The 25,392-nt window shown below is 37.3% G+C and overlaps 5 protein-coding genes across 6 annotated transcripts in view; 1 reads left to right on the forward strand and 4 right to left on the reverse strand.

The window, feature by feature from the left end:
- The window catches only part of LOC6529368, an 86,129-nt gene that overhangs the window by 836 nt on the left and 59,901 nt on the right, over positions 1-25,392 (forward strand). The window contains exon 2 of the mRNA XM_015196822.2: positions 3,317-3,676. The gene's annotated coding sequence lies outside the window, so the exon portion shown is untranslated. The remainder of the gene's footprint in view (positions 1-3,316; positions 3,677-25,392) is intronic.
- LOC6529367 (probable G-protein coupled receptor Mth-like 7) lies at positions 5,087-9,453 on the reverse strand. Its single transcript, XM_039372006.2, has 6 exons — positions 7,638-9,453; positions 7,418-7,568; positions 7,188-7,364; positions 6,853-7,104; positions 6,611-6,785; positions 5,087-6,547 (listed from the first exon to the last, which is right to left on the reverse strand). Exons 1-6 carry the CDS (start codon positions 7,992-7,994, stop codon positions 6,349-6,351), a joined length of 1,311 nt encoding a protein of 436 aa, XP_039227940.1. The 5' UTR covers positions 7,995-9,453; the 3' UTR covers positions 5,087-6,348.
- Positions 9,702-13,652, reverse strand: LOC26534727 (probable G-protein coupled receptor Mth-like 12). The gene is made up of 6 exons (XM_015197349.3): positions 11,111-13,652; positions 10,891-11,041; positions 10,652-10,828; positions 10,298-10,549; positions 10,056-10,230; positions 9,702-9,993 (listed from the first exon to the last, which is right to left on the reverse strand). The coding sequence occupies exons 1-6, from the start codon at positions 11,465-11,467 to the stop codon at positions 9,795-9,797; spliced, it is 1,311 nt and encodes a 436-aa protein (XP_015052835.3). The 5' UTR covers positions 11,468-13,652; the 3' UTR covers positions 9,702-9,794.
- Positions 16,681-18,338, reverse strand: LOC26536283 (probable G-protein coupled receptor Mth-like 12). The gene is made up of 5 exons (XM_043206895.1): positions 18,229-18,338; positions 17,608-17,982; positions 17,389-17,539; positions 17,158-17,334; positions 16,681-17,074 (listed from the first exon to the last, which is right to left on the reverse strand). The coding sequence occupies exons 1-5, from the start codon at positions 18,229-18,231 to the stop codon at positions 16,893-16,895; spliced, it is 888 nt and encodes a 295-aa protein (XP_043062830.1). The 5' UTR covers positions 18,232-18,338; the 3' UTR covers positions 16,681-16,892.
- LOC26535088 (probable G-protein coupled receptor Mth-like 7) lies at positions 19,994-24,938 on the reverse strand. 2 transcript variants are annotated; one of them, XM_039372005.2, is made up of 6 exons: positions 24,561-24,938; positions 24,342-24,492; positions 20,880-21,056; positions 20,548-20,799; positions 20,317-20,491; positions 19,994-20,254 (listed from the first exon to the last, which is right to left on the reverse strand). In XM_039372005.2, the coding sequence occupies exons 1-6, from the start codon at positions 24,915-24,917 to the stop codon at positions 20,056-20,058; spliced, it is 1,311 nt and encodes a 436-aa protein (XP_039227939.1). In that variant the 5' UTR covers positions 24,918-24,938; the 3' UTR covers positions 19,994-20,055. The 2 variants fall into 2 exon arrangements, with proteins under 2 accessions (XP_039227939.1, XP_039227938.1); XM_039372004.2 differs by lacking the exons at positions 24,342-24,492; positions 24,561-24,938 and adding exons at positions 21,109-21,259; positions 21,328-21,725.

Below are 25,392 nucleotides of genomic sequence, written 5' to 3' on the forward strand. Positions count from 1 at the left end.
CAGTTATTAAGCGTCTTATGGCAACTCTCAAAGCGGCCCATAAGTATGCTATAGTTTTTGCTATTCTGCTGAAGAGTTCACTCAGGAACACTTGAAGAAAATTGCTGTACCAAACCCTTCTGCTTCTAAAGCCAAATGCTTAAATAACTTTGTACTGTATGTATGTATTTATGAAATAAAATATATTTTCCTAATTCTTCGAGTGATGCAATCAATAAATTTGAGTGAATTTTAATGTTGAAGATTTCCGCTTAAGTTAAGTACTTTCAAGCTCTGGTACTCTAATAAAAAAAGAGCTGGGGCTATAATGTATGTGTAACATTATACAGTACTGGGATTCAATTTTCCTACTCAGCAGCAACTTTTAAAAGTGAAATCAATGAGTGTGATATTTCGCCTCGTGTAGGAGTAGCAAGTGCATTTGACTCAGAATTTCAGGTGATAGGAGCGAGCTTCTGACCAGAAATCAATAGAAAATCAAGCTTAACGCTTATGGATCTGGATGGGGGATAGTCAACCGCCTGGTGCAACCATATACATACGTCTTTATTGCCCTTTGTTACATTCACCATTTGAGCCACTTTAATGTTCGGCCGTTTGCACATCAAATTGATGATAAATTGCAAATTGCGACCATAAAATCCCCAGAGAGTTATTGGAAAATATCAGCGAAGAGGTCGTAAGGAACCATTGAAAAGGTTTAGCATTTCATATTTATGGTATTTCCAGCTCTCATTTCAAAATATTAGGAAAGCAAATGGTATAAAATTTCTCGTGCAGATGTTGATGAATAAATGCTTGGGGAAAACGTTAAAAGGTATTACCCAAAATACATGAACTGTTGCAATTGGCATTGCCATAATAATTATTTATTCAAAATAAACGTGTGCTTATATTTAGACTAAGATTTTAAGAACATGTTTGAATTTGCCACAATTGATATTTCAAGTTTTATAGGCTTTTAAATGTTTGATCTATGCAATCAATGTTTGCGGGCCAGTTAGACTGAAACCTTTTTGGAGTCATTATCTCTTATTTCAATTAAGGGCAAATAATCGCTCTGGCAGTTGGCTCAAACGACGTCGAGTCCTTCGTTGGAGGGAATTAAGTGGACGAATTCAGGGGATTTCCCGGGATAACGGATACGTGTGGCGACATCTTCGACTGGCACATGCCCGTATGCAAATTGCGCCATAATCTCCACTGAGCGTCGGGCATTGAGTCGTCGCCTATTGATTATCAGTTTTGCATACTAATATGCCCAAGTCGGCAGTGCATTGAAATCGAGCCAAATAAAGTGACAAGCTCCGTGTCCCATTGTTTGTTTCTGCCCGTCCCTGTCGCTCCCACCGCCCGTCTCTTTCGCACGTTTGCCATGGCAGCTGTCAAGGGGTTCCCCTCGCTTGAACGTGTGATGTGTCCGGGCTTAAGTAGCTTTGTGTGTCTGTATGAGTGAGTTTGTGTGGTTATACCATTTTTTGTTTCGCTTTTCTCGGTTTTCGATTTTCACCACGGCATTTCCACGAAATCTTGTTTTTCATTTCGATTCCACTTTTTGCTGGCATTTTTTTTTGCTTAACCTTATCGATGAATGAATGAACTACAAAAGGAAGTTAACTAGTTATTCGTAACTACAAAAAATTAGCTACGCAATAAGTCGTGATTTCTGCATACTTATATTTGAACTTGAGTTTATAGGAAATGTTTCAAAGAAAACTATTTAAAGCTTCGTCCCTCTGTTGCCCTTTTATTTTAGGGTTGTTGAGAAGCGCCAACGCCGTCGTCAACGTCACCACTGTTTTATCACTCTGTAGTTCTTATTTTTTGTGGGTGGGTTGTATCACATTACGTATACGCATTTAGTTCCAATTTTTGCCTTTCGTTTCGTGGACTTCGCTTTATTTTTATCGCCTTGCGTGTGTAAACGGGCTTTCATGTGCCTTAGTGTGTTACTGTGTTTGCACCACCACTGGCGGTTTTTTTTGCTTCCGCTTTTCCTCGACTGTTTTCCACTTGCTTGTGTATTTCCGCTGAAGTCATAATGGAAAACAGCTGATAGTACACGCCCCCTTCCACTGCCCCCTAATCGAGCCTTTTCTCTGGGGACACAAACAGGGGGCGGGGCAGCCATAAAAGAGTTATGGGCGTTAATGGGCGTGTTTTTTGGGCTTTCTATAGTACATCTTCTGTTTATATGGGGCCCGTTCTTGTTTTTGAGTGCTGCAACATTGGTTTTACATAAGTTGTGCTTTTTGAAACACCTAAACTCCTGCGGACTTGGGACTCTGGACCCTGAACCCCCGAAACCCGCGCCACGCAATCAGAGCCAATTACTCATACAGGGAACTAAATATTTTAAATTCTTAAAGGTGGAAAACGTGGAAAAACAATGCTGTAAGGTAAAAAAAATGTTTAAATTTTTCATCTCCAAAGTATTTAAATTACCTATTTTTAAAACTGAACGTGCTCTAAAAACTAATTGGTGGACGATTCTAGCTTTCAAGTTTTAAAAATCTTGTTCTTCCAAAACCACCTTCTTTAAGCTGGACAATCCGGCCTAAACAATCAATCAGCGCACAATCCATACCATTTGGCCCGAAACATAAAACAACACACAACGATTTCAATGAGCAGACTTTGGGCAGCTGTCAGTTGGCATTAAAAGTTGTTTGGATGGCGTATTATAATTGCATTTGGTCATTTTTATTTGGAGAATTGGAGTCCCAAAGGGAAGCGGGAGTTGGGCAAAGGTGAGTGATTTATGGTGGGAAGAACGCATGGCACACAGGGCGTATGATAAATGTCTACAACAAGCTAAATTTGTTAAGGATGGAAATGAAATTACAGAAGTGCTCAAAGCGAACTGAAAAGAAAACAAAAACAGGCACGCATAGACACCGAAAAAATAAGATTAATTCATTAAACGGGGATAATTGAACAAAAGCCTACATAGGTGCAATTTCAAGAGCTCAACAACACCTTTTGGATATTTAACTAATTTATCGAATTTGAAGCCAGGATATACAGAATATAGGTAGAATTTCCTTTGAAATATAAGAATAATAAAATATTTTTCTAATTAATTTTAAATGTATTTTTGTAGGTATAGGTATCAATACAATATCTCTTATTTGAATTGAAAAGTTAGTATTACATCATTATTTTTATCCGTGCACCCCACACACACATTTGCAATATTAATGATGCTGCTGCTTATGTAAATTGAAAGCAAAAAGGGAACCGCAGAGCATCATCATCATCATCTGCATCAGCATCATCATCAACTATAAAACTGTTCTTATTCTACCATTTTTAGCGGAATCAGAGCTACGGCAAGGAAAGCAAGGCAAACAAACGATATGCGTATAGGCCAGGCCAAAAAGGACAAGATAACAAATCCCCCAGCACCACTTAAGGCATAAATCTCAAACTCAATCAACCATCTGAGCATAAGAAAGAGAAAGGAGCAGGTCCAAAAGACAGGGACAAACGATCTAAGTGGCTGCCGTCCGTCTGGATATTGGGACAAAGTCGGCAGCTGAATAGGGAGCAGGATAAAAAGGAGCGGGAGCAGAAAGCAGAGCACCATCGTCATCCTGCATGTAGATTTCACTTGGAACTGCGAACACAACGAAGGACAAGCAGTAGAAAGCTTGCAAGGACGTAACATGGCCAGGTAAGTCGACTTTGACCTTCTCCAAATAAATTTTGCCGGCAATTTTATTTATTCACTTGCCTGCCAAAATATATTTCCAGTTCAATGCAAACGAAAGCGAAGAAAGAAATTCGCATTTATCATTAGCCGAAATAAATGACAATGTGCCGCGGTTCTCGCTATTTTGGGGCAATTTTTTGGGAAATGATATAAACAAATTGCTTTCAATTGATTTTCGTTGTGGGAGCACATGTAAACGTCGAGAAAAGTGTCCAGGTGTTCACTAGAGACATAAAATGTCAAAGTTCCATATGACAATATATATATTTCACACATTCGGTGACAAACAGTTTAGACAAACGTTCCTTTTATTAAACAGTTAGTGTTATGTAAAAAGTAAAACAACAGCTTCCTTGCAAGCTGAAGTAAATTTATTTTTAACCAACACGGGTACTTGGTACCCTATAGAGCCAAAATAATTTGTCTGTTTTTGCAATAACCTGCTAGGAGAATCACAACCGTTTAAGCAATGCCTCAAATAATCATACCCGTTACTCGTAGAGTAAAAAGGTATACTAGATTCGTTGAAAAGTATGTAACAGGCAGAAGGAAGCGTTTCCGACCATATAAAGTATATATATTCTTGATCAGGATCAATAGCCGAGTCGATTTGGCCATGTCCGTCCGTCTGTCCGTCCGTATGAACGCTGTGATCTCAGGAACTACAAAAGTTGAGATTAAGCATACAGACTCCAGAGACATAGACGCAGCGCAAGTATGTCGATTCATGTTGCCACGCCCACTCTAACGCCCACAAACCGCCCAAAACTGCCACGCCCACACTTTTGAAAAATGTTTTGATATTTTTTCATTTTTGTATTGGTTTTGTAAATTTCTATCGATTTGCCAAAAAACTTTTTGCCACGCCCACTCTAACGCCTACAAACCGCCAAAAACTGTGTTTAAGACTCTCCTTCTCCCTTCCACTAGCTGAGTAACAGGTGTCAGATAGTCAGGGAACTCGACTATAGCGTTCTCTCTTGTTTTTCACATAATAGTGCTGTTCATTCGATCAATTTAAATTATAATTTAAGTGAATTGTATACAGTTTAATTATAACAGAGTATTAAAACTAATGCCGATTGGCTTGCAGAATGCTAAGTGTATATAATATATTTACCATTCAATGTAGGTGTGAATGTTACATAAAAAAAAGAGCTAAGTGGAAATCAATCCTTTTCGCCAATGTACCGTCCGTTTTGCAAAGCGGGACCTTATTAATCAAAAAGTTTTTTGGCAAGTCGACAGCAATTTACAAGACATAAACAAAAAAAATATCAAAACATTTTTACAAGTGTTGGCGTGGCAGTTTTGGGCGGTTTGTGGGCGTGGCAACATGGGTTAACAAACTTGCGCTGCGTCAATGTCTCTGGAGTCTGTATGCTTAATCTCATCTTTCTAGCATTTAGAGTTTCTGCGATCTCGGCGTTCATATGGCCGGATAGACGGACGGATATAGCCAGATCGACTCGGCTATTGATCCCGATCAAGAATATATTTACATTATATGGTCGGAAGCGCTTCCTTCTGCCTGTTACATACTTTTCAACAAATCCAGTATACACTTTTACTCTACGAATAACGGGTATGATAAGATAATACGGATTTGGCGATAACTTACTTGTTAATGAGCAGGCGAAAGGTGCTGCTCCAAATGATGCTATTCAATTCTATAACCGAAACTAGGTATAATATCCACGATGCGTCAATAATAGCGAAGATCCGCAGATATGATAGAAAGTTTTCTTTATAGACATTGCCTTACGGTCCTGGTATCGCTATCGATGACCACTCGTGTAAAACAATCCGAAGTCCGAATAAATCTGATGAGGATAGAAACAGTATTCCTCTTTGGTCTTGAGCTCCTTGTCGGAGTGAATAATATAAATATATAAAATTCGCATTTATCATTAGCCGAAATAAAAGTGTTGTGGCTCTTGATGTAATTGGGGTATTATTTGGGAAATGATAAAAGTAAATTGCTTTCCATTATTTTTCGATGTAGAAAAGTGTAAAGTTGTAAAATATAAATATATCCCATAATTTGATATAAAACCCATTTGGTGTCACACAGTTTAAAGCTTTTTCCACTTCGCTTTAATTATAAAAGTAGTAAAACGACAGCTTCCAACAGCAAATCACAGTTTATGTATTTGGACTCAACAAAGACAGACCTACGAAATAGTTTGGCTGTGTAAATTATCTTCTAGCGCATATCTGCAGAAAAATAACATATCACAAACGAATCAAGTATACCCTTTTACTCTACCAGTAATGTGTATAAAAAGAGTTAAGTGGAATAAATTCCTTTTTCGCCATTGATCGTTTTGCAACCCAGATATTATCAATCGATAACTACATCATAGCCCTGATTATTAACATGACCTATAGACTTTCTCGAAGCTTTTAACTTATATAAAAATTGTAAATCATTATTATTTTGAATAAAATAAAAATTGTTTCACTTTATAAGCCTATTTTAAAATTAAAATATTTGTAGACAGTGTTGAATAACATTGGTTCATCAATAATCAAACATGATTTGTGCATCGGGCTGTGTTAAAAGTTCTCACCACGAATTCTGATTATAATATACTTATGTCATTAAAGAAAAAATATAATTTGAGGAGAACTTACTTATTAATGAACAGGCGATAGGTGCTGCGCTTAAAAAAGAGCAACAGACATATTAAGATACCAAAACCACGATGGAGCACTCGAATTAGTATAACGAAAATATTCCAAAATTTGGAATTCAATTCTAGCATCGAAACGTAGAACAGTATCCAAGATCCGCCCATAATGGCGAAGATCCGAAGATATAATAGGGTCCTTGAATGAGAAGATGTACTAATTATAATAAAGGATTATAAGCTCCAAGGTTAAAGAACTTACTTATGAAAATCGACAGTAAGGCACATTGTGGTTCCATCTGGTCGATGCGTTAACTTATTGATTTCTCTTTTCGTTTTTTTAATGTGTTTGATGGTCAGAACGAATATAATAATATTAATGATACAAATAGTAATAGAAGGCCCCAGGTAATAAACCCAGGACGACCACTTATAGACTGTGAATTGGAAATAAAAGGTGTGATAGGTTAAAACTTTAAAACGTCTTCTGGCATAGAGACGTACCCTCCACCGAGCATCTACTGAAGCCTACTAAGGGTAACCAGTTCCATTTCTGGAGATCCTTTTCCCAAAGTTGATTTATCAAAAAGATGATACCGAGTGGGATGGTAGAAATGCCCCAGACAAAGATACTGTATAACAGAAACTGATGGCGATGTTCTTGGCGACCGAGCCCTGTGATTTGCTTCCATAAACAAAAGCTAATTACAGAGAGCCAAACAGAAGAGGCAAAGTCAAAGAAGTAAGAGATATAACCTGTAGAACACAAATTCAGTAAAAATAAAGGTAAAATTTATTTTTGATGTTTCTCTTATATTTAAATATATTAAATCACTAACCTGCCAGTGAGCAGAAGTCATCAATCCATCTTAATTTATCTATAAGCCAGATCAGGTATGTAAGAAATATGCAGAATATGCAACTCACTAGGCACATTCCAAAGACATTTCGTAGTTCTTTTACGAAAAGATAAATGCCGATTGTGAAGATATTGCATATAAGAGAAACTGATGTGACTAAAAAGACTATGAGACTTAAAGGAAAGTTGTCTTTATAGACATGCCCTTACGCTCATAAGTTCCTGGTATCTTTAATAATGACCACTCGTGTAAAAGAATCCATATGGTTTCTGGGAAGTCCGAATAAATCTGATGGGGATAGAAACAGTATTCCTCTTTGGACTTGAGCCTCTTGTCGGAGTGAATATATATGGTTCCGTTCTGAAATTAATCGGAATTATTCTGTTCTGTCTAATAGACAGAAATATATAGCATATATCTGGGTTATACCTTGTACAACGTGTACTCATCTCTGGTCAGACCGATCATTTCATCTATATCCCAAAACGGCGTTGTAAGCAGGGTTTGGTTGTTGAAATATAGGGTCTCTGTCGAATTGTCATCGAGTTTTATGTTTAAATTAAGTTTTGTTCGGAAGAGTTGTTCCTTAAAACTACAACCGCCATTGGCCATCATATCTTTACGAGGGCAACAAATTCGAATGCAGTGCCAGAGATCGTCGTCATCGTTACAATTGTTATCACATTTTACACATGATTTCGATTCGGTATAATTAGAGTCTGTATAAACCGCTCCGAATTTTGCCAAGCTTAATACAAGAAATGTCCCAAGCAATTTAAGTTTCATTTGAGGGCAGGAAACGTTCTGCGTGGATAACCAAACTATATTGACGCTTTATGAATAATTTTTATTATTTGCTTAGCTTTATTTCTAATCAAATTTTTTCAACAGAGAACTCGTGCTGATATCCGTGTTCCCTTAGGGATACAATCTGGGTACACTCGTTGCACATATTATGTGCAAATCTACCGATAATTGGCGGCTTGAGGGCGTTAGAGTGGGCGTGGCAACATGGGTCAACAAACTTGGGCTGCGTCATTGTCTCCAAGTTTTATATATGTATATATAAATTTAGTACATTATAATTGTAGTTCTTTAGGTTAAATTAAAGAGATTTTGTCTCCTTTTCAATTGCCTTACTGTGCGACATCCGTCTTCGTTGTACCGGCTGGAATGGCGGGAGATCTGATCTTCCACCGTATGTATGCCAAGATCTCTGTGCAGAGTCTTGTTACTCACGTACCATTCGCAGCCGGTAATGGCTCTTAACGACTTGTTCTGCATCGCACATCCAAGTGGTTGCTATGACAGGTTCCACCTTTTGGCCCATTCCTTAAATAGCTCTACATACTGTTAAATAACGTCAGCAGACTCGCGTTCTCTGGGCGAGCTAAATAGAACGCAAACTTCGTCTGAGAAAGTGGCCAGCAGCATCTTCTTCCTGTTGATCTCGAGTGTTCCCGCATCAGTTGTTTGTGTATCTGCAGTATAGATCGCGTAGAGAAAGCGACTGCAGACTCTAAAGGTAGTTCCCTCATAAAGTGAAAAAGGAAATTGGCATTTTTATCATTAGCCGAAATAATTGGCTTTTCTCACAATTTTCCGTGGTTCTTGATGTCAATGATAAAAGTAAATTGCTTTCAATTGTTTTTCGTCGTGGGAGCACATGTAAACGTCGAGAAAAGTGTCCAGGTGTTCACTAGAGACATAAAATGTCAAAGTTCCATATGATAAAATATATATCACACATTCGGTGACAGTTTAGACAAACGTCCCTTTTATTAAACAGTTACTGTTATGTAAAAAGTAAAACAACAGCTTCCTTGCAAGCTGAAGTAAATTTATTTTTAACCAACACTGGAACTTGGTACCCTATAGAGACAAAATAATTTGTCTGTTTTTGCAATAACCTGCTAGGAGAATCACAACCGTTTAAGCAATGCCTCCAATAATTGTCCACTTAATAGTGCTGTTCATTCGATCAATTTAAATTATAATTTAAGTGAAGTGTATACAGTTTAATTATAACAGAGTATTAAAACTAATGCCGATTGGCTTGCAGAATGCTAAGTGTATATAATATATTTACCATTCAATGTAGGTGTGAATGTTACATAAAAAAAAGAGCTAAGTGGAAATCAATCCTTTTCGCCAATGTACCGTCCGTTTTGCAAAGCGGGACCTTATTAATCAAAAAGTTTTTTGGCAAGTCGACAGCAATTTACAAGACATAAACAAAAAAAATATCAAAACATTTTTACAAGTGTTGGCGTGGCAGTTTTGGGCGGTTTGTGGGCGTGGCAACATGGGTCAACACACTTGCGCTGCGTCTATGTCTCTGGAGTCTGTATGCTTAATCTCAACTTTCTAGCATTTAGAGTTTCTGCGATCTCGGCGTTCATATGGCCGGATAGACGGACGGACATAGCCAGATCGACTCGGCTATTGATCCCGATCAAGAATATATTTACATTATATGGTCGGAAGCGCTTCCTTCTGCCTGTTACATACTTTTCAACAAATCCAGTATACACTTTTACTCTACGAATAACAGGTATGATAAGATAATACGGATTTGGCGATAACTTACTTATTAATGAGCAGGCGAAAGGTGCTGCGCTTAAAAATAAGCAGCACACATATTAATATACCAAAACCACAATGGAGCCCTCGGATTAGTATAACGAAAATATTCCAAATGATGCTATTCAATTCTATAACCGAAACTAGGAATAATATCCACGATCCGCCCATAATAGCGAAGATCCGCAGATATGATAGAGTCCTTGGATGAGAAAATGTAGTAATATATTTAAGGATCATAAGCTCGAAGGTTAAAGCACTTACTTTTGAAAATCGACGGCAAGGCAAGCTGGGGTACGATCTGGTCGTATTGTTAACTTATTGATTTCCCTTTTCGTTTTTTTAATTTGTTTGATAGTCAGAACAAACATAATAATATTTATCGCACTAAGGATCGTAAAGGGTCCAAGATAATAAACCCAGGATGCTAGCTTATAAACTGTAAATTGAAGTTAAAAGGTAAGAAAGGTTAATACTTTAAAAATACTTCGCCCATAGAGACGTACCCTCCACTGAGCATCTACTAAAGCCAACTAAAGGTAACCAGTTCCATTTTTGAAGATCCTCTTCCCACTGTTGATTCATCCATAAGATTATACCTAGTGGAATAGCAGATATGCCCCAGACAAAGATACTGTAAAACAGAAACTGATGGCGATGTTCTTGGCGATCGACCGATGAGATTTTCTTCCATAAACAAAAGCTATTTACAGATAGCCAAAGATAAGAGGCACAATCAATGAAGTACGAGATATAACCTGTAGAACACAAATTCAGTAAAAATAAAGGTACAATTTATTTTTATGCTTATTTTATATTTAAATATAATATTTATAAATAAAATACATTAAACCACTAACCTGCCAGTGAGCAAAAGTTATCTATCAATCTTAATTCATCTATAAGCCAGATCAGGTAGGCAAGAAATATGCTGAATATGCAACTCACTAGGCACATTCCAAAGACATTTCGTAGTTCTTTTACGAAAAGATAAATGCCAATTGTTAAGATATAGCATATAAGAGAAACTGATGTGACTAAAGAAAACTCTGAGAATTAAAGATTTTACGGAAAGTTTTCTTTATAGACATTGCCTTACGCACGTAAGCTCCTGGTATCGCTATCGATGACCACTCGTGTAAAACAATCCATATGGTTTCTGGGAAGTCCGAATAAATCTGATGGGGATAGAAACAGTATTCCTCTTTGGACTTGAGCCTCTTGTCGGAGTGAATATATATGGTTCCGTTCTGAAAATAATCGGAATTATTCTGTTCTGTCTAATAGACAGGAAAATATAGCATAGATCTGGGTTATACCTTGTACAACGTGTACTCATCTCTGCTCAGACCGATCATTTCATCTATATCCCAAAACGGCGTTGTAAGCAGGGTTTGGTTGTTGAAATATAGGGTCTCTGTCGAATTGTCATCGAGTTTTATGTTTAAATTAAGTTTTGTTCGGAAGAGTTGTTCCTCAAAACTACAACCGCCATTGGCCATAGTATTTTTACGAGGGCAACAAATTCGAATGCAGTGCCATAGATCGTCGTCATCGTTACAATTATTATCACATTTTACACATGATTTCGCTTCGGTATAATTAGAGTCTGTATAAACCGCTCCGAATTTTGCCAAGCTTAATACAAGAAATGTCCCAAGCAATTTAAGTTTCATTTGAGGGCAGGAAACGTTCTGCGTGGATAACCAAACTATATTGACGCTCTATGAATAATTTGTATAATTTATATAGCTTTATTTCAAATTAAATTTTTTGAACAGAAAGCTCGAGCTGATATGCATGTTCCCTAAGGGACACAATCTTAGTACACTCGTTGTATATATGTATTAATACTTGTATGTTTAAAAAGCTTTACAAATCTACCGATAATTGGAAATGCGATAATATTTCAAAACAAGAAAAAACTCTCTAGTCCAGATCCTCGACTATCAAATACCTGTTACCCAGCTAGTGGAGGTGCAACTAGAAATTTTAACATTCATTTTGCATATCGATAGCCAAAAAATAAAAAAAGGGGCGGCTCGTGGGCGTTAGAGTGGGCGTGGCAACATGGGTCAACAAACTTGGGCTGCGTCATTGTCTCCAAGTTTTATATATGTATATATAAATTTAGTACATTATAATTGTAGTTCTTTAGGTTAAATTAAAGAGATTTTGTCTCCTTTTCAATCGCCTTACTGTGCGACATCCGTCTTCGTTGTACCGGCTGGAATGGCGGGAGATCTGATCTTCCACCGTATGTATGCCAAGATCTCTGTGCAGAGTCTTGTTACTCACGTACCATTCGCAGCCGGTAATGGCTCTTAACGACTTGTTCTGCATCGCACATCCAAGTGGTTGCTATGACAGGTTCCACCTTTTGGCCCATTCCTTAAATAGCTCTACATACTGTTAAATAACGTCAGCAGACTCGCGTTCTCTGGGCGAGCTAAATAGAACGCAAACTTCGTCTGAGAAAGTGGCCAGCAGCATCTTCTTCCTGTTGATCTCGAGTGTTCCCGCATCAGTTGTTTGTGTATCTGCAGTATAGATCGCGTAGAGAAAGCGACTGCAGACTCTAAAGGTAGTTCCCTCATAAAGTGAAAAAGGAAATTGGCTTTTATCATTAGCCGAAATAATTGGCTTTTATCACAATTTTTCGTGGTTCTTGATATTTTTGGTCAATGATAAAAGTAAATTGCTTGTTTTCGATGTGGGAGCATATGTAACCGGTGAGAAGTGTCCAGCTTTTCACTAAGGACATAAAATGTGAGTGTAAAACCCTTAGAGCGGTTACACGTGTCTTTAATTTTAAAGGAAGTGTTATGAAAATAAGTGAAACAACAGCTTCCTTGCAAACTTTAGTTAATTATTTGTACTTTACAAAGCAAAACTATTTCGTAGGCCTGTCATTGTAATAACATTTAGCGCATATCTGCTAGGAAAATGTACATATCTAGATTGTCCTTTTAAAAGTCCTGTTCATTCGTTCAATTTTCATTATATTATTTACAATTTTCATCCACTTATCACTTAGGACTGTTTTGCAAGCCGGGACGTTATCAATCGATAATTATATCATAGCTCTGATTATTAACAAGTTTGTTGCTTAGAAATTGTTTCACTTTAAAGGACTATTTTAAAATTATAATATTTATAGACAATTTTAAATTTTATTGGTTCAATAATCAAACATGATTTGTGCATCGGGCTCTCACCACGAATTCTGATTATAATATAGTTATATCATTAAAGAAAAAACAAAAAAAAGATTTAAGGAGAACTTACTTATTAATGAGCAGGCGATAGGTGCTGTGCTTAAAAATAAGCAGCACACATATTAAGATACCTAATCCACGATGGAGCACTCGCATCGCACATAGGATCAGAAAAAGACCCCGATAATAAGCCCACGAAGACCACTTATAAACTATGAATTGAAGTTAAAAGGTAATAAATTGTAACGCTTTAAAGCGACTTCTGCCATAGAGACGTACGTTCCACCGAGCACAAAAAAAAGCCTACAAGGGGGAACCAGTTCCATTTCTGGAGATCCTCTTTCCAAAGATGATTCATCAATATAATTATACCTAGTGTTATACAAGATATTCCCCAGACAAAGATACTGTAAAACAGGAACTGATGGCGATGTTCTTGGTGATCGACCGATGTGATTTTCAGTGTCATTTAAATTAATTAGAATGAAATTGAATATTTTAAACCACTAACCTGCAAGTGAGCAGAAGTCATCCATCAATCTTAACTCATCTATAAGCCAGATAAGGTAGGTAAGAAAGATGCAGAATATGCAACTCACCAGACACTTTCCAAAGACATTTCGTAGTTATACCCGCTACTCGTAGAGTAAAAGGGTATACTAGATTCGTTGAAAAGTATGTAACAGGCAGAAGGAAGCGTTTCCGACCATATAAAGTATATATATTCTTGATCAGGATCAATAGCCGAGTCGATCTGGCCATGTCTGTCCGTCCGTCTGTCCGTCGGTATGAACGTCGAGATCTCAGGAACTACAAAAGCTAGAAAGGTGAGATTAAGCATACAGACTCCAGAGACATAGAAGCAGCGCAAGTTTGTCGATTCATGTTGCCACGCCCACTCTAACGCCCACAAACCGCCCAAAACTGACACGCCCACACTTTTGAAAAATATTTTGATATTTTTTAATTTTTGTATTGGTCTTGTTAATTTCTATCGATTTGCTAAAAAACTTTTTGCCACGCCCACTCTAACGCCCACAAACCGCCCAAAGCTGCCACGCCCACACTTTTGAAAAATGTTTTGATATTTTTTCATTTTTGTATTAGTCTTGTAAATTTCTATCAATTTGCCAAAACACATTTTGCCACGCCCACTCCAACGCCCACAAACCGCCAAAAACTGTCAGAGTTGAAGACACTCCTTCGCACTTGAGTAACGGGTATCAGATAGTCGGGGAACTCGACTATAGCGTTCTCTCTTGTTTTTTTACTAAAAGATAAATGCCCAATGTGATTATATAGCATATAAGCGAAACTGATTTGACTTAAAAAAGTTAAAGGAAAGTGTTCTTTATCGACATGCCCTCCTGGTATGTTTATTATACCCGTTACTCGTAGAGTAAAAGGGTATACTAGATTCGTTGAAAAGTATGTAACAGGCAGAAGGAAGCGTTTCCGACCATATAAAGTATATATATTCTTGATCAGGATCAATAGTCGAGTCGATCTGGCCATGTCCGTCTGTCCGTCCGTCTGTCTGTCCGTCTGTCTGTCTGTCCGTCCGTATGAACGCTGAGATCTCAGGAACAACAAAAGCTAGAAAGTTGAGATTAAGCATACAGACTCCCAAGACATAGAAGCAGCGCAAGTTTGTCGATTCATGTTGCCACGCCCACTCTAACGCCCACAAACCGCCCAAAGCTGCCACGCCCACACTTTTGAAAAATGTTTTGATATTTTTTCATTTTTGTATTAGTCTTGTAAATTTCTATCTATTCGCCAAAAAACTTTTGGCCACGCCCACTCTAACGCCAACAAACCGCCAAAAACTGTCAGCGTTGAAAACTCTTTCCCGCACTTCCACTATCTGAGTAACGGGTATCAGATAGTCGGGGAACTCGACTATAGCGTTCTCTCTTGTTGTTATATATAGTTATTATAGTTTCATTTAGGAGCAGGAAACGAGCTGCGTGGATAACCAAACTATAATGACGCTTTATGAACCCAATTTTTTGAACAGAAAACTCGTGCTGATATGCGTGTTCCCTAAGGGAAATAATCTTGCTACACTTATTTCAAATATAAATGCGTTTGAAAAGTTGTACATTTCTACCGATAATGGAAATACAATAATATTCAGAAATAATTTAGAAGCGATTGGGGTACGCACAATCCAAAGTTGGAGCTTGGAGGATTAAGCCCAACGAAACGGTTGGAAAATTTCCCAAAGGTTTGGATCATATTGACATGAGGTGCATACTTGGCATACTGTTACTGTTCTAACAAACGTTCATCAGCTAAGGGTTAAAGCATTTCGAAAGTGGGGGCTCTAAAACCAACAATATGTTTCGAACTACCAGTACTATAGTTGTCTCACTGCCATCTTTTTATTAGTTATATTAGCCTGGAAGAGTCCCTTTAAAGCTCGCGTACTTCAAACGATCATTTTCTGCTGATATTCAAGAATCGCCGTTGTGCAAATTTTGAGTGGACAACTTTTTACCAGAAGTTATATCCAACCACGTGTGTTTAAAAACATATCCACAGAGCCAAAACTTAACCTCAGCAAAATGGCTAGGCAACCCGACTTTAGAGCAGTGATCAGGAAACTTATTATCGGTAGTGATGCTAGTCTACCGGTAGTGAAAAGTTATTTTTATGTTCTAATTGAAGTTAATATATCTAAAAGTTCATCGCAGTTGCCCCAGTGTGAGGCAACTAAGTTGCACGTCGTGATAGCCACCATAAGCAACCGCTGAAAGGTAAGTTGATGTAAGGGATCTCAGATCGGAAGGACAGGAAGTTCGGCAGCCTGGAGGTGTTGCGATGAGAAACCCGAATTTTCTTGTTTCATAAAATAAGTTTCTCAACGTCTGACATATACATTCAAATACCCAAGGAATGTCAGCCTGACAATCATCATATACAACATACATACATAATTTAGAATTATTATTATTGTTACACAGTCACAGTGCAGTTTATTTGGCCCAAGGTCTTGTAGTAGGTAAACATGTTTGGTAAAATTACCTAATGACATAAGCCATTATTGAACAAGAGAGAACGCTATAGTCGAGTTCCCCGACTATCTGATACCCGTTACTCAGCTAGTGAAAGTGCGAAGGAGGTCTTCAACACTGACAGTCTTTGACGGCTTGCGGGCGTTAGAGTGGGCGTGGCAAAACGTTTTTTGACAAATCGATAGAAATTTACAACACCAATACAAAAATGAAAAAATATCAAAACATTTTTCAAAAGTGTAGGCGTGGCAGCTTTGGGCGGTTTGTGGGCGTTAGAGTGGGCGTGGCAAAAAGTTTTTTAGCAAATTGATAGAAATTTACAAGACCAATACAAAAATTAAAAAATATCAAAACATTTTTCAAAAGTGTGGGCGTGGCAGTTTTGGGCGGTTTGTGTGCGTTAGAATGGGCGTGGCAACATGAATCGACAAACTTGCGCTGCTTCTATGTCTCTGGAGTCTGTATGCTTAATCTCACCTTTCTAGCTTTTGTAGTTCCTGAGATCTCGACGTTCATACGGACAGACGGACGGACAGACGGACGGACAGACATGGCCAGATCGACTTGGCTATAGATCCTGATCAAGAATATATATACTTTATGCTCTACGTTTATGCTCTATAAATGCTAGATTATCCAAATTTGTTCGGAATTTTTTTTGTTATCGCTTACCCAAAAGAGAAAAAACGTGGTTTAGGGAAAATTACATTTAAAATTCGCGGTTATGAAAAAAGACTGGCTCGGCGCCAGTATGGCTCGGATGGCATCTCTTCCACAACTTCGAAAATTAGCTTTTGAAACGTTTACACGATGAAGCCAACTAAGGGAACCCAGTTCCATTTCTGGAGATCCTCTTCCCAAAGTTAATTTATTATTAAGATGATACCGCCTGGGATAGCAGATATGCCCCAGACAAAGATACTGCAAAACAGAAACTGATGGCGATGTTCTGGGCGACCGAGCCCTGTGATTTGCTTCCATAAACAAAAGCTAATTACAGAGAGCCAAACAGAAGAGGCAAAGTCAAAGAAGAAAGAGATATAACCTATAGAACACAAATTCAGTAAAAATAAAGGTACAATTTATTTTTGATGTTTCTCTTATATTTAAATATATTAAATCACTAACCTGCCAGTGAGCAGAAGTCATCAATCCATCTTAATTTATCTATAAGCCAGATCAGGTATGTAAGAAATATGCATAATATGCAACTCACTAGGCACATTCCAAAGACATTTCGTAGTTCTTTTACGAAAAGATAAATGCCGATTGTGAAGATATTGCATATAAGAGAAACTGATGTGACTAAAAAAAACTATGAGACTTAAAGGAAAGTTGTCTTTATAGACATGCCCTTACGCTCATAAGTTCCTGGTATCTTTAATAATGACCACTCGTGTAAAAGAATCCATATGGTTTCTGGGAAGTCCGAATAAATCTGATGGGGATAGAAACAGTATTCCTCTTTGGACTTGAGCCTCTTGTCGGAGTGAATATATATGGTTCCGTTCTGAAATTAATCGGAATTATTCTATTCTGTCTAATAGACAGAAAATATAGCATATATCTGGGTTATACCTTGTACAACGTGAACTCATCTCTGGTCAGACCGATCATTTCATCTATATCCCAAAACGGCGTTGTAAGCAGGGTTTGATTCTTGAAATATAGGGCCTCTGTTGAATTGTCATCGAGTTTTATGCTTAAATAAAGTTTTGTTCGGAAAAGTTGCTCCTCAAAATTACAGCCACCATTGGCCAAAGTATTTTTACGAGGGCAACAAATCCGAATGCAGAGCGAGAGATCGTCGTCATCGTTACAATTGTTATCACATTTTACACATGATTTCGCTTCGGTATAATTAGAGTCTGTATAAACCGTTCCGAATTTTGCCAAGCTTAATACAAGAAATGTCCCAAGCAATTGAAGTTTCATTTGAGGGCAGGAAACGTTCTGCGTGGATAACCAAACTATATTGACGCTCTATGAATAATTTGTATAATTTGTATAGCTTTATTTCTAATTTAATTTTTAAAAAGAGAACTCGGGCTGATATGAGGGTTTTGTGATGGACACAATCTTGGTACACTCGTGTCACATATTAATACTCGTGTGTTTAAAAAACTGTACATATTTACACACCCATAATTGGGAATGCGATAATATTCCAAAACAAGAGAAAACGCTTAAGTTCCTTACCATATGATGCCGTTTAATCAGCTATTGGAAATTATACTTTCTTTTTGGCATATCGACAAATAATATAATACAATTTCAAAAAACGAAGTTGTAGTCGTGGCGGTTATAACAAGAAAGAACGCTACACACGTCGGCAAAAGTATTTTGTCATGGTAATGTTTTTCCTTTTTTTTCAATTAATTCAGAAAATAGATGAAAACAAAAGAGAACGTTATAGTCGAGTTCCCCGACTATCTGATACCCGTTACTCAGCTAGTGAAAGTGCGAAGGAGGTCTTCAACACTGACAGTCTTTGACGGTTTGTGGGCGTTAGAGTGGGCGTGGCAAAAAGTTTTTTGGCAAATCGATAGAAATTTACAGGAGTAAAACAAAAATGAAAAAAAAATTAAAACATTTTTCAAAAGTGTGGGTGTGCCAGTTTTAGGCGGTTTGTGGGCGTTATAGTGGGCGTGGCAACATGAATCGACCAACTTGCGCTGCGTCTATGTCTCTGGAGTCTGTATGCTTAATCTCACCTTTCTAGCTTTTGTTGTTCCTGAGATCTCAGCGTTCATACGGACGGACAGACAGACAGACGGACAGACAGACGGACGGACAGACGGACATGGCCAAATCGACTCGGCTATTGATCCTGATCAAGAATGTATATACTTTATATGGTCGGAAACGCTTCCTTCTGCCTGTTACATACTTTTCAACGAATCTAGTATACCCTATTACTCTACGAGTAACGGGTATAATAAAACCACCTTTTGCATTTATATTCTTTTGGAGTCGTGTTAGTACCGAATTAACTAAAGTTTGGAGATAATCAGTTGAAATGTCCTTCCAGGCATTTTGTTCTTCAATAATGGTTTCATCTCTTGTCCTTGTTAAATCAGCTGATCGCTTATGCTTTATATACGACCATACATTTTCAATAATATTCAAATCTGGACTTTGGGGTGTCCAATCCAGCGTTTCCACTCCAACTTTTAACGAAAACATTTTGATTAATTTGCTTGTGTGACATGGTGCGTTATCCTGTTGGAGAACGAATGCTTCCCCGATCAATTTATCGCCAGAAGGAAATGGGTAATTCTAATGTCTTTACTCTACGATTAACGGGTATAAAAATCGCATTTATCATTAGCTGAAATTAGTTGAAAAAGTTCTTCCATGTGAGACTAACTCATTATTTGATATAAAACCCATTTGGTGACAAAAAGAGTAGATCTTTTTACACTTCCCTTTAATTATTAAGGTAGTAAAACAACAGCTTCCAACTACAGATGGTTTGGTTTACGTTTGGACTCTACACAGCCAAACTATTTCGTAGGCCTGTCTTTGTTTATTAACATTTAGCGAATATCTGCTAGGAGAAAAAAACATATCCAGATTGTTTAAGCAATGCATACGATAAACGACGTTATCAACGATTGTCCACTTAAAAGTTGATTCCTCTGTTCATTCGTTCAATTTTAATTTTATTATTTTACAGTTTTCATCCACTTATCATATCTCAGACATATTCCAATTCCTTTGAAAGTGTACATTACATACATGGATCAGATGTGAGTGTATACAGTTTATTTATATATTTATATATATGTATATATATTTTAACTAATGCCAATTGGCTTGCGGAATGCTAAAAATGTCTATTTACCCTCCAATGTACGTGTGAATTTCATAAAGAAATCAATGCTATTTTCGTATACCGTTTCCGAACCGGGACCTTATCAATAGATTATTGACCATTAACAAATTAAATGACATAGATAGATTTTCTTAAATGGTTTCGAAATGGTTTTACTTTATAAGAATTAAATAGAATTTGAGGAGAACTTACTTATTAAAGAGCAGGCGATAGGTGCTGCGCTTAAAAATAAGCAACACACATATGACGATACCAAAACCAAAATGGAACCATTGAATTAGTACGACGACAATTTTCCATACGTTTTTATTAAGTTGTTGCATTGAAACAAGGAACAGTATCCAAGATCCGCCCATAATGGCGAAGATCCGCAGATATGATATGGCCCTGGGATGGGAAGATGTAGGAATTTTATTAAAGGATCACAAGCTACAAGTTTCAGGACTTACTTTTGAAAATCGACGGTAAGGCAACGTGTGGTCCCATTTTGTCGTTTTGTTAAGTTATTGATTTCTCTCTTCGTTTTTGTAATGTGTTTGATAGTCAGAACAAACATAATAATATTAATCGCACTAAGGATGATAAAAGGTCCCCGATAATAAGTCCACGAAGACCACCTATAAACTGTGAATTGAACTTAAAAGGTAAAAAATTTTAATACTTCTTGCATAGAGACGTACCCTCCACCGAGCATCTACTGAAGCCTACTAAGGGCAACCAGTTCCATTTCTGGAGATCCTCTTCCCAAAGTTGATTTATTATTAAGATGATACCGCCTGGGATAGCAGATATGCCCCAGACAAAGATACTGCAAAACAGAAACTGATGGCGATGTTCTTGGCGCTTGACCGATGTGATTTTCTTCCATAAACAAAAGCTAGTTACGGAGAACCAAACAAAAGCGGCAACATCAAAAAAGTACCAAATATAACCTGTGGAACATAAAATCAGTATAATTTCCAATTATTTTCATTATTTATTTTCTTAACTTAGAATATTTAAGGCCACTAACCTGCCAGTGAGCAAATGTCATCAATCCATCTTAATTTATCTATAAGCCAAATAAGGTACATATTAAATATGCTGAATATGCAACTAATTATGCACATTCCAAAGACATTTCGTAGTTCTTTTACGAAAAGATAAATGCCGATCGTGATGATATAGCATATAAGCGAAGCTGATGTGACTAAAAAATCTCAAGAGTTAAAGGAAAGTTTTTTTTATAGACATGCCCTTACGCTCGTAAGTTCCTGGTATGTTTATTGTTTTCCACTGGTGTAAAATAATCCATATGGTTTCTGGGAAGTCCGAATAAATCTGATGGGGATAGAAACAGTATTCCTCTTTGGTCTTGAGCCTCTTGTCGGAGTGAATATATATGGTTCCGTTCTGAAATTAATCGGAATTATTCTGTTCTGTCTAATAGACAGAAAATATAGCATAGATCTGGGTTATACCTTGTACAACGTGAACTCATCTCTGGTCAGACCGATCATTTCATCTATATCCCAAAACGGCGTTGTAAGCAGGGTTTGATTCTTGAAATATAGGGCCTCTGTTGAATTGTCATCGAGTTTTATGCTTAAATAAAGTTTTGTTCGGAAAAGTTGCTCCTCAAAATTACAGCCACCATTGGCCAAAGTATTTTTACGAGGGCAACAAATCCGAATGCAGAGCGAGAGATCGTCGTCATCGTTACAATTGTTATCACATTTTACACATGATTTCGCTTCGGTATAATTAGAGTCTGTATAAACCGTTCCGAATTTTGCCAAGCTTAATACAAGTAATGTCCCAAGCAATTTAAGTTTCATTTGAGGACAGGAAACGTTCTGCGTGGATAACCAAACTATATTGACGCTCTATGAATAATTTGTATAATTTATATAGCTTTATTTCAAATTAAATTTTTTGAACAGAAAGCTCGAGCTGATATGCATGTTTCCTAAGGGACACAATCTTAGTACACTCGTTGTATATATGTATTAATACTTGTATGTTTGAAAAGCTTTACAAATCTACCGATAATTGGAAATGCGATAATATTTCAAAACAAGAAAAAACTCTCTAGTCCAGATCCTCGACTATCAAATACCTGTTACCCAGCTAGTGGAGGTGCAACTAGAAATTTTAACATTCATTTTGCATATCGATAGCCAAAAAATAAAAAAAGGGGCGGCTCGTGGGCGTTAGAGTGGGCGTGGCAACATGGGTCAACAAACTTGGGCTGCGTCATTGTCTCCAAGTTTTATATATGTATATATAAATTTAGTACATTATAATTGTAGTTCTTTAGGTTAAATTAAAGAGATTTTGTCTCCTTTTCAATCGCCTTACTGTGCGACATCCGTCTTCGTTGTACCGGCTGGAATGGCGGGAGATCTGATCTTCCACCGTATGTATGCCAAGATCTCTGTGCAGAGTCTTGTTACTCACGTACCATTCGCAGCCGGTAATGGCTCTTAACGACTTGTTCTGCATCGCACATCCAAGTGGTTGCTATGACAGGTTCCACCTTTTGGCCCATTCCTTAAATAGCTCTACATACTGTTAAATAACGTCAGCAGACTCGCGTTCTCTGGGCGAGCTAAATAGTACGCAAACTTCGTCTGAGAGCAGCATCTTCTTCCTGTTGATCTCGAGTGTTCCCGCATCAGTTGTTTGTGTATCTGCAGTATAGATCGCGTAGAGAAAGCGACTGCAGACTCTAAAGGTAGTTCCCCTCATAAAGTGAGAAAGGAAATTGGCTTTTATTATTAGCCGAAATAATTGGCTTGTATCACAATTTTTCGTAGTTCTTTACATTTTTGGTCAATGATAAAAGTAAATTGCTTTCAAGTGTTTTGCGATGTGGGAGCATATGTAACCGGTGAGAAGTGTCCAGCTTTTCACTAAGGACATAAAATGCGAGTGTAAAACCCTTAGAGCGGTTACACGTGTCTTTAATTTTAAAGGAAGTGTTATGAAAATAAGTGAAACAACAGCTTCCTTGCAAACTTTAGTTAATTATTTGTACTTTACAAAGCAAAACTATTTCGTAGGCCTGTCATTGTAATAACATTTAGCGCATATCTGCTAGGAAAATGTACATATCTAGATTGTCCTTTTAAAAGTCCTGTTCATTCGTTCAATTTTCATTATATTATTTACAATTTTCATCCACTTATCACTTAGGACTGTTTTGCAAGCCGGGACGTTATCAATCGATAATTATATCATAGCTCTGATTATTAACAAGTTTGTTGCTTAGAAATTGTTTCACTTTAAAGGACTATTTTAAAATTAAAATATTTATAGACAATTTTAAATTTTATTGGTTCAATAATCAAACATGATTTGTGCATCGGGTTCTCACCACGAATTCTGATTATAATATAGTTATATCATTAAAGAAAAAACAAAAAAGGATTTAAGGAGAACTTACTTATTAATGAGCAGGCGATAGGTGCTGTGCTTAAAAATAAGCAGCACACATATTAAGATACCTAATCCACGATGGAGCACTCGGATTAGTACAACAAAAATATTCCAAGTGTTGGCTTTGAATTCTACCATCACAACGAGTAATAGAGCCCAAGACACGCCCATAATGGTGAATATCCGCATATATGAAATCATCCTTGAATGAAATTATGTAGTAATTTTATTAACAGATCATAAGCTCCAAGTTTAAGGACTTACTTTTGAAAATCGACAGTAAGGCAAGCTGGAGTCCGATCTGGTCGATGTGTAAATTTAGAGATCTCTTTTTTCGTTTTTTTAATGTGTTTGATAGTCAGATCGACATAATAATATTCATCGCACATAGGATCAGAAAAAGACCCCGATAATAAGCCCACGAAGACCACTTATAAACTGTGAATTGAAGTTAAAAGGTAAGAAATTGTAACGCTTTAAAGCGACTTCTGCCATAGAGACGTACGTTCCACCGAGCACAAAAAAAAGCCTACAAGGGGGAACCAGTTCCATTTCTGGAGATCCTCTTTCCAAAGATGATTCATCAATATAATTATACCTAGTGGTAAACAAGATATTCCCCAGACAAAGATACTGTAAAACAGGAACTGATGGCGATGTTCTTGGTGATCGACCGATGTGATTTTCTTCCATAAACAAAAGCTAATTACACAGAGCCAAAGATAAGTGGCAAAATCAAAGAAGTACGAGATATAACCTGTAGATCTTAAATTCAGTGTCATTTAAATTAATTAGAATGAAATTGAATATTTTAAACCACTAACCTGAAAGTGAGCAGAAGTCATCCATCAATCTTAACTCATCTATAAGCCAGATAAGGTAGGTAAGAAAGATGCAGAATATGCAACTCACCAGACACTTTCCAAAGACATTTCGTAGTTTTTTTCCTAAAAGATAAATGCCCATTGTGATGATATAGCATATAAGCGAAACTGATGTGGCTAAATAAACTCTGAGAGATAAAGGAAAGTGTTCTTTATAGACATGCCCTTACGCTCGTAAGTTCCTGGTATGTTTATTGTTGTCCACTGGTGTAAAAGAATCCATATGGTTTCTGGGAAGTCCGAATAAATCTGATGGGGATAGAAACAGTATTCCTCTTTGGTCTTGAGCCTCTTGTCGGAGTGAATATATATGGTTCCGTTCTGAAATTAATCTGAATTATTCTGTTCTGTCTAATAGACAGAAAATATAGCATATATCTGGGTTATACCTTGTACAACGTGAACTCATCTCTGGTCAGACCGATCATTTCATCTATATCCCAAAACGGCGTTGAAAGCAGGGTTTGATTCTTGAAATATAGGGCCTCTGTTGAATTGTCATCGAGTTTTATGCTTAAATTAAGTTTTGTTTGGAAAAGTTGCTCCTCAAAATTACAGCCGCCATTGGCCATCATATTTTTACGAGGGCAACAAATTCGAATGTAGTGCCAGAGATCGTCGTCATCGTTACAATTTTTATCACATCTTACACATATTTTTGCTTCCGTATCATTGGAGTTTGTATGAACCGCTCTGAATTTTGCCAAGCTTAAAACAAGAAATGTACAAAACAATTTAAGCTTCATTTAGGAGGAGGAAACGTTCTGCGTGGATAACCAAACTATAATGACGCTTTATGAATAGAGTAGAGTAGAGTAGAGTAAAAGGGTATACTAGATTCTTTGAAAAGTATGTAACAGGCAGAAGGAAGCGTTTCCGACCATATAAAGTATATATATTCTTGATCAGGATCAATAGCCGAGTTGATCTGACCATGTGTGTCTGTCCGTCCGTCTGTCCGTCCGTCTGTCCGTCCGTCTGTCCGTCTGTCCGTCCGTATGAACGCTGAGATCTCAGGAACTACAAAAGCTGGAAAGTTTAGATTAGGCATACAGACTCCAGAGACATATACGCAGCGCAAGTTTGTCGATTCATGTTTCCACTTCCACTCTAACCACTCTGCCACGCCCACACTTTCGAAAAATGTTTTAATATTTTTTCATTTTTGTAGTGGTCTTGTAAATTTCTATTGATTTGCCAAAAAACTTTTTGCCAAGCCCA

This window comes from Drosophila yakuba, chromosome 2R, assembly GCF_016746365.2.
Source record: "Drosophila yakuba strain Tai18E2 chromosome 2R, Prin_Dyak_Tai18E2_2.1, whole genome shotgun sequence".
Classification (NCBI taxonomy): Eukaryota; Metazoa; Arthropoda; class Insecta; order Diptera; family Drosophilidae; genus Drosophila; species Drosophila yakuba.

Coding starts and splice junctions, on each gene's coding strand:
- LOC6529367 (XM_039372006.2), bottom strand. CDS start 7,994: ATGAAACTTAAATTGCTTGGGACATTTCTTGTATTAAGCTTGGCAAAA. Junction 7,569..7,637: donor ATGAGTACACGTTGTACAAG/GTATAACCCAGA, acceptor GATTAATTTCAG/AACGGAACCATATATATTCA. Junction 7,365..7,417: donor GATACCAGGAACTTATGAGC/GTAAGGGCATGT, acceptor TAGTCTTTTTAG/TCACATCAGTTTCTCTTATA.
- LOC26534727 (XM_015197349.3), bottom strand. CDS start 11,467: ATGAAACTTAAATTGCTTGGGACATTTCTTGTATTAAGCTTGGCAAAA. Junction 10,231..10,297: donor TAGTAGATGCTCAGTGGAGG/GTACGTCTCTAT, acceptor TTCAATTTACAG/TTTATAAGCTAGCATCCTGG. Junction 9,994..10,055: donor CTTGCCGTCGATTTTCAAAA/GTAAGTGCTTTA, acceptor TTCTCATCCAAG/GACTCTATCATATCTGCGGA.
- LOC26536283 (XM_043206895.1), bottom strand. Junction 17,540..17,607: donor ATGAGTTCACGTTGTACAAG/GTATAACCCAGA, acceptor GATTAATTTCAG/AACGGAACCATATATATTCA. Junction 17,075..17,157: donor TGACTTCTGCTCACTGGCAG/GTTAGTGATTTA, acceptor TGTGTTCTATAG/GTTATATCTCTTTCTTCTTT.
- LOC26535088 (XM_039372005.2), bottom strand. CDS start 24,917: ATGAAGCTTAAATTGTTTTGTACATTTCTTGTTTTAAGCTTGGCAAAA. Junction 20,492..20,547: donor CAGTAGATGCTCGGTGGAGG/GTACGTCTCTAT, acceptor TTCAATTCACAG/TTTATAGGTGGTCTTCGTGG. Junction 20,255..20,316: donor CTTACCGTCGATTTTCAAAA/GTAAGTCCTGAA, acceptor TTCCCATCCCAG/GGCCATATCATATCTGCGGA.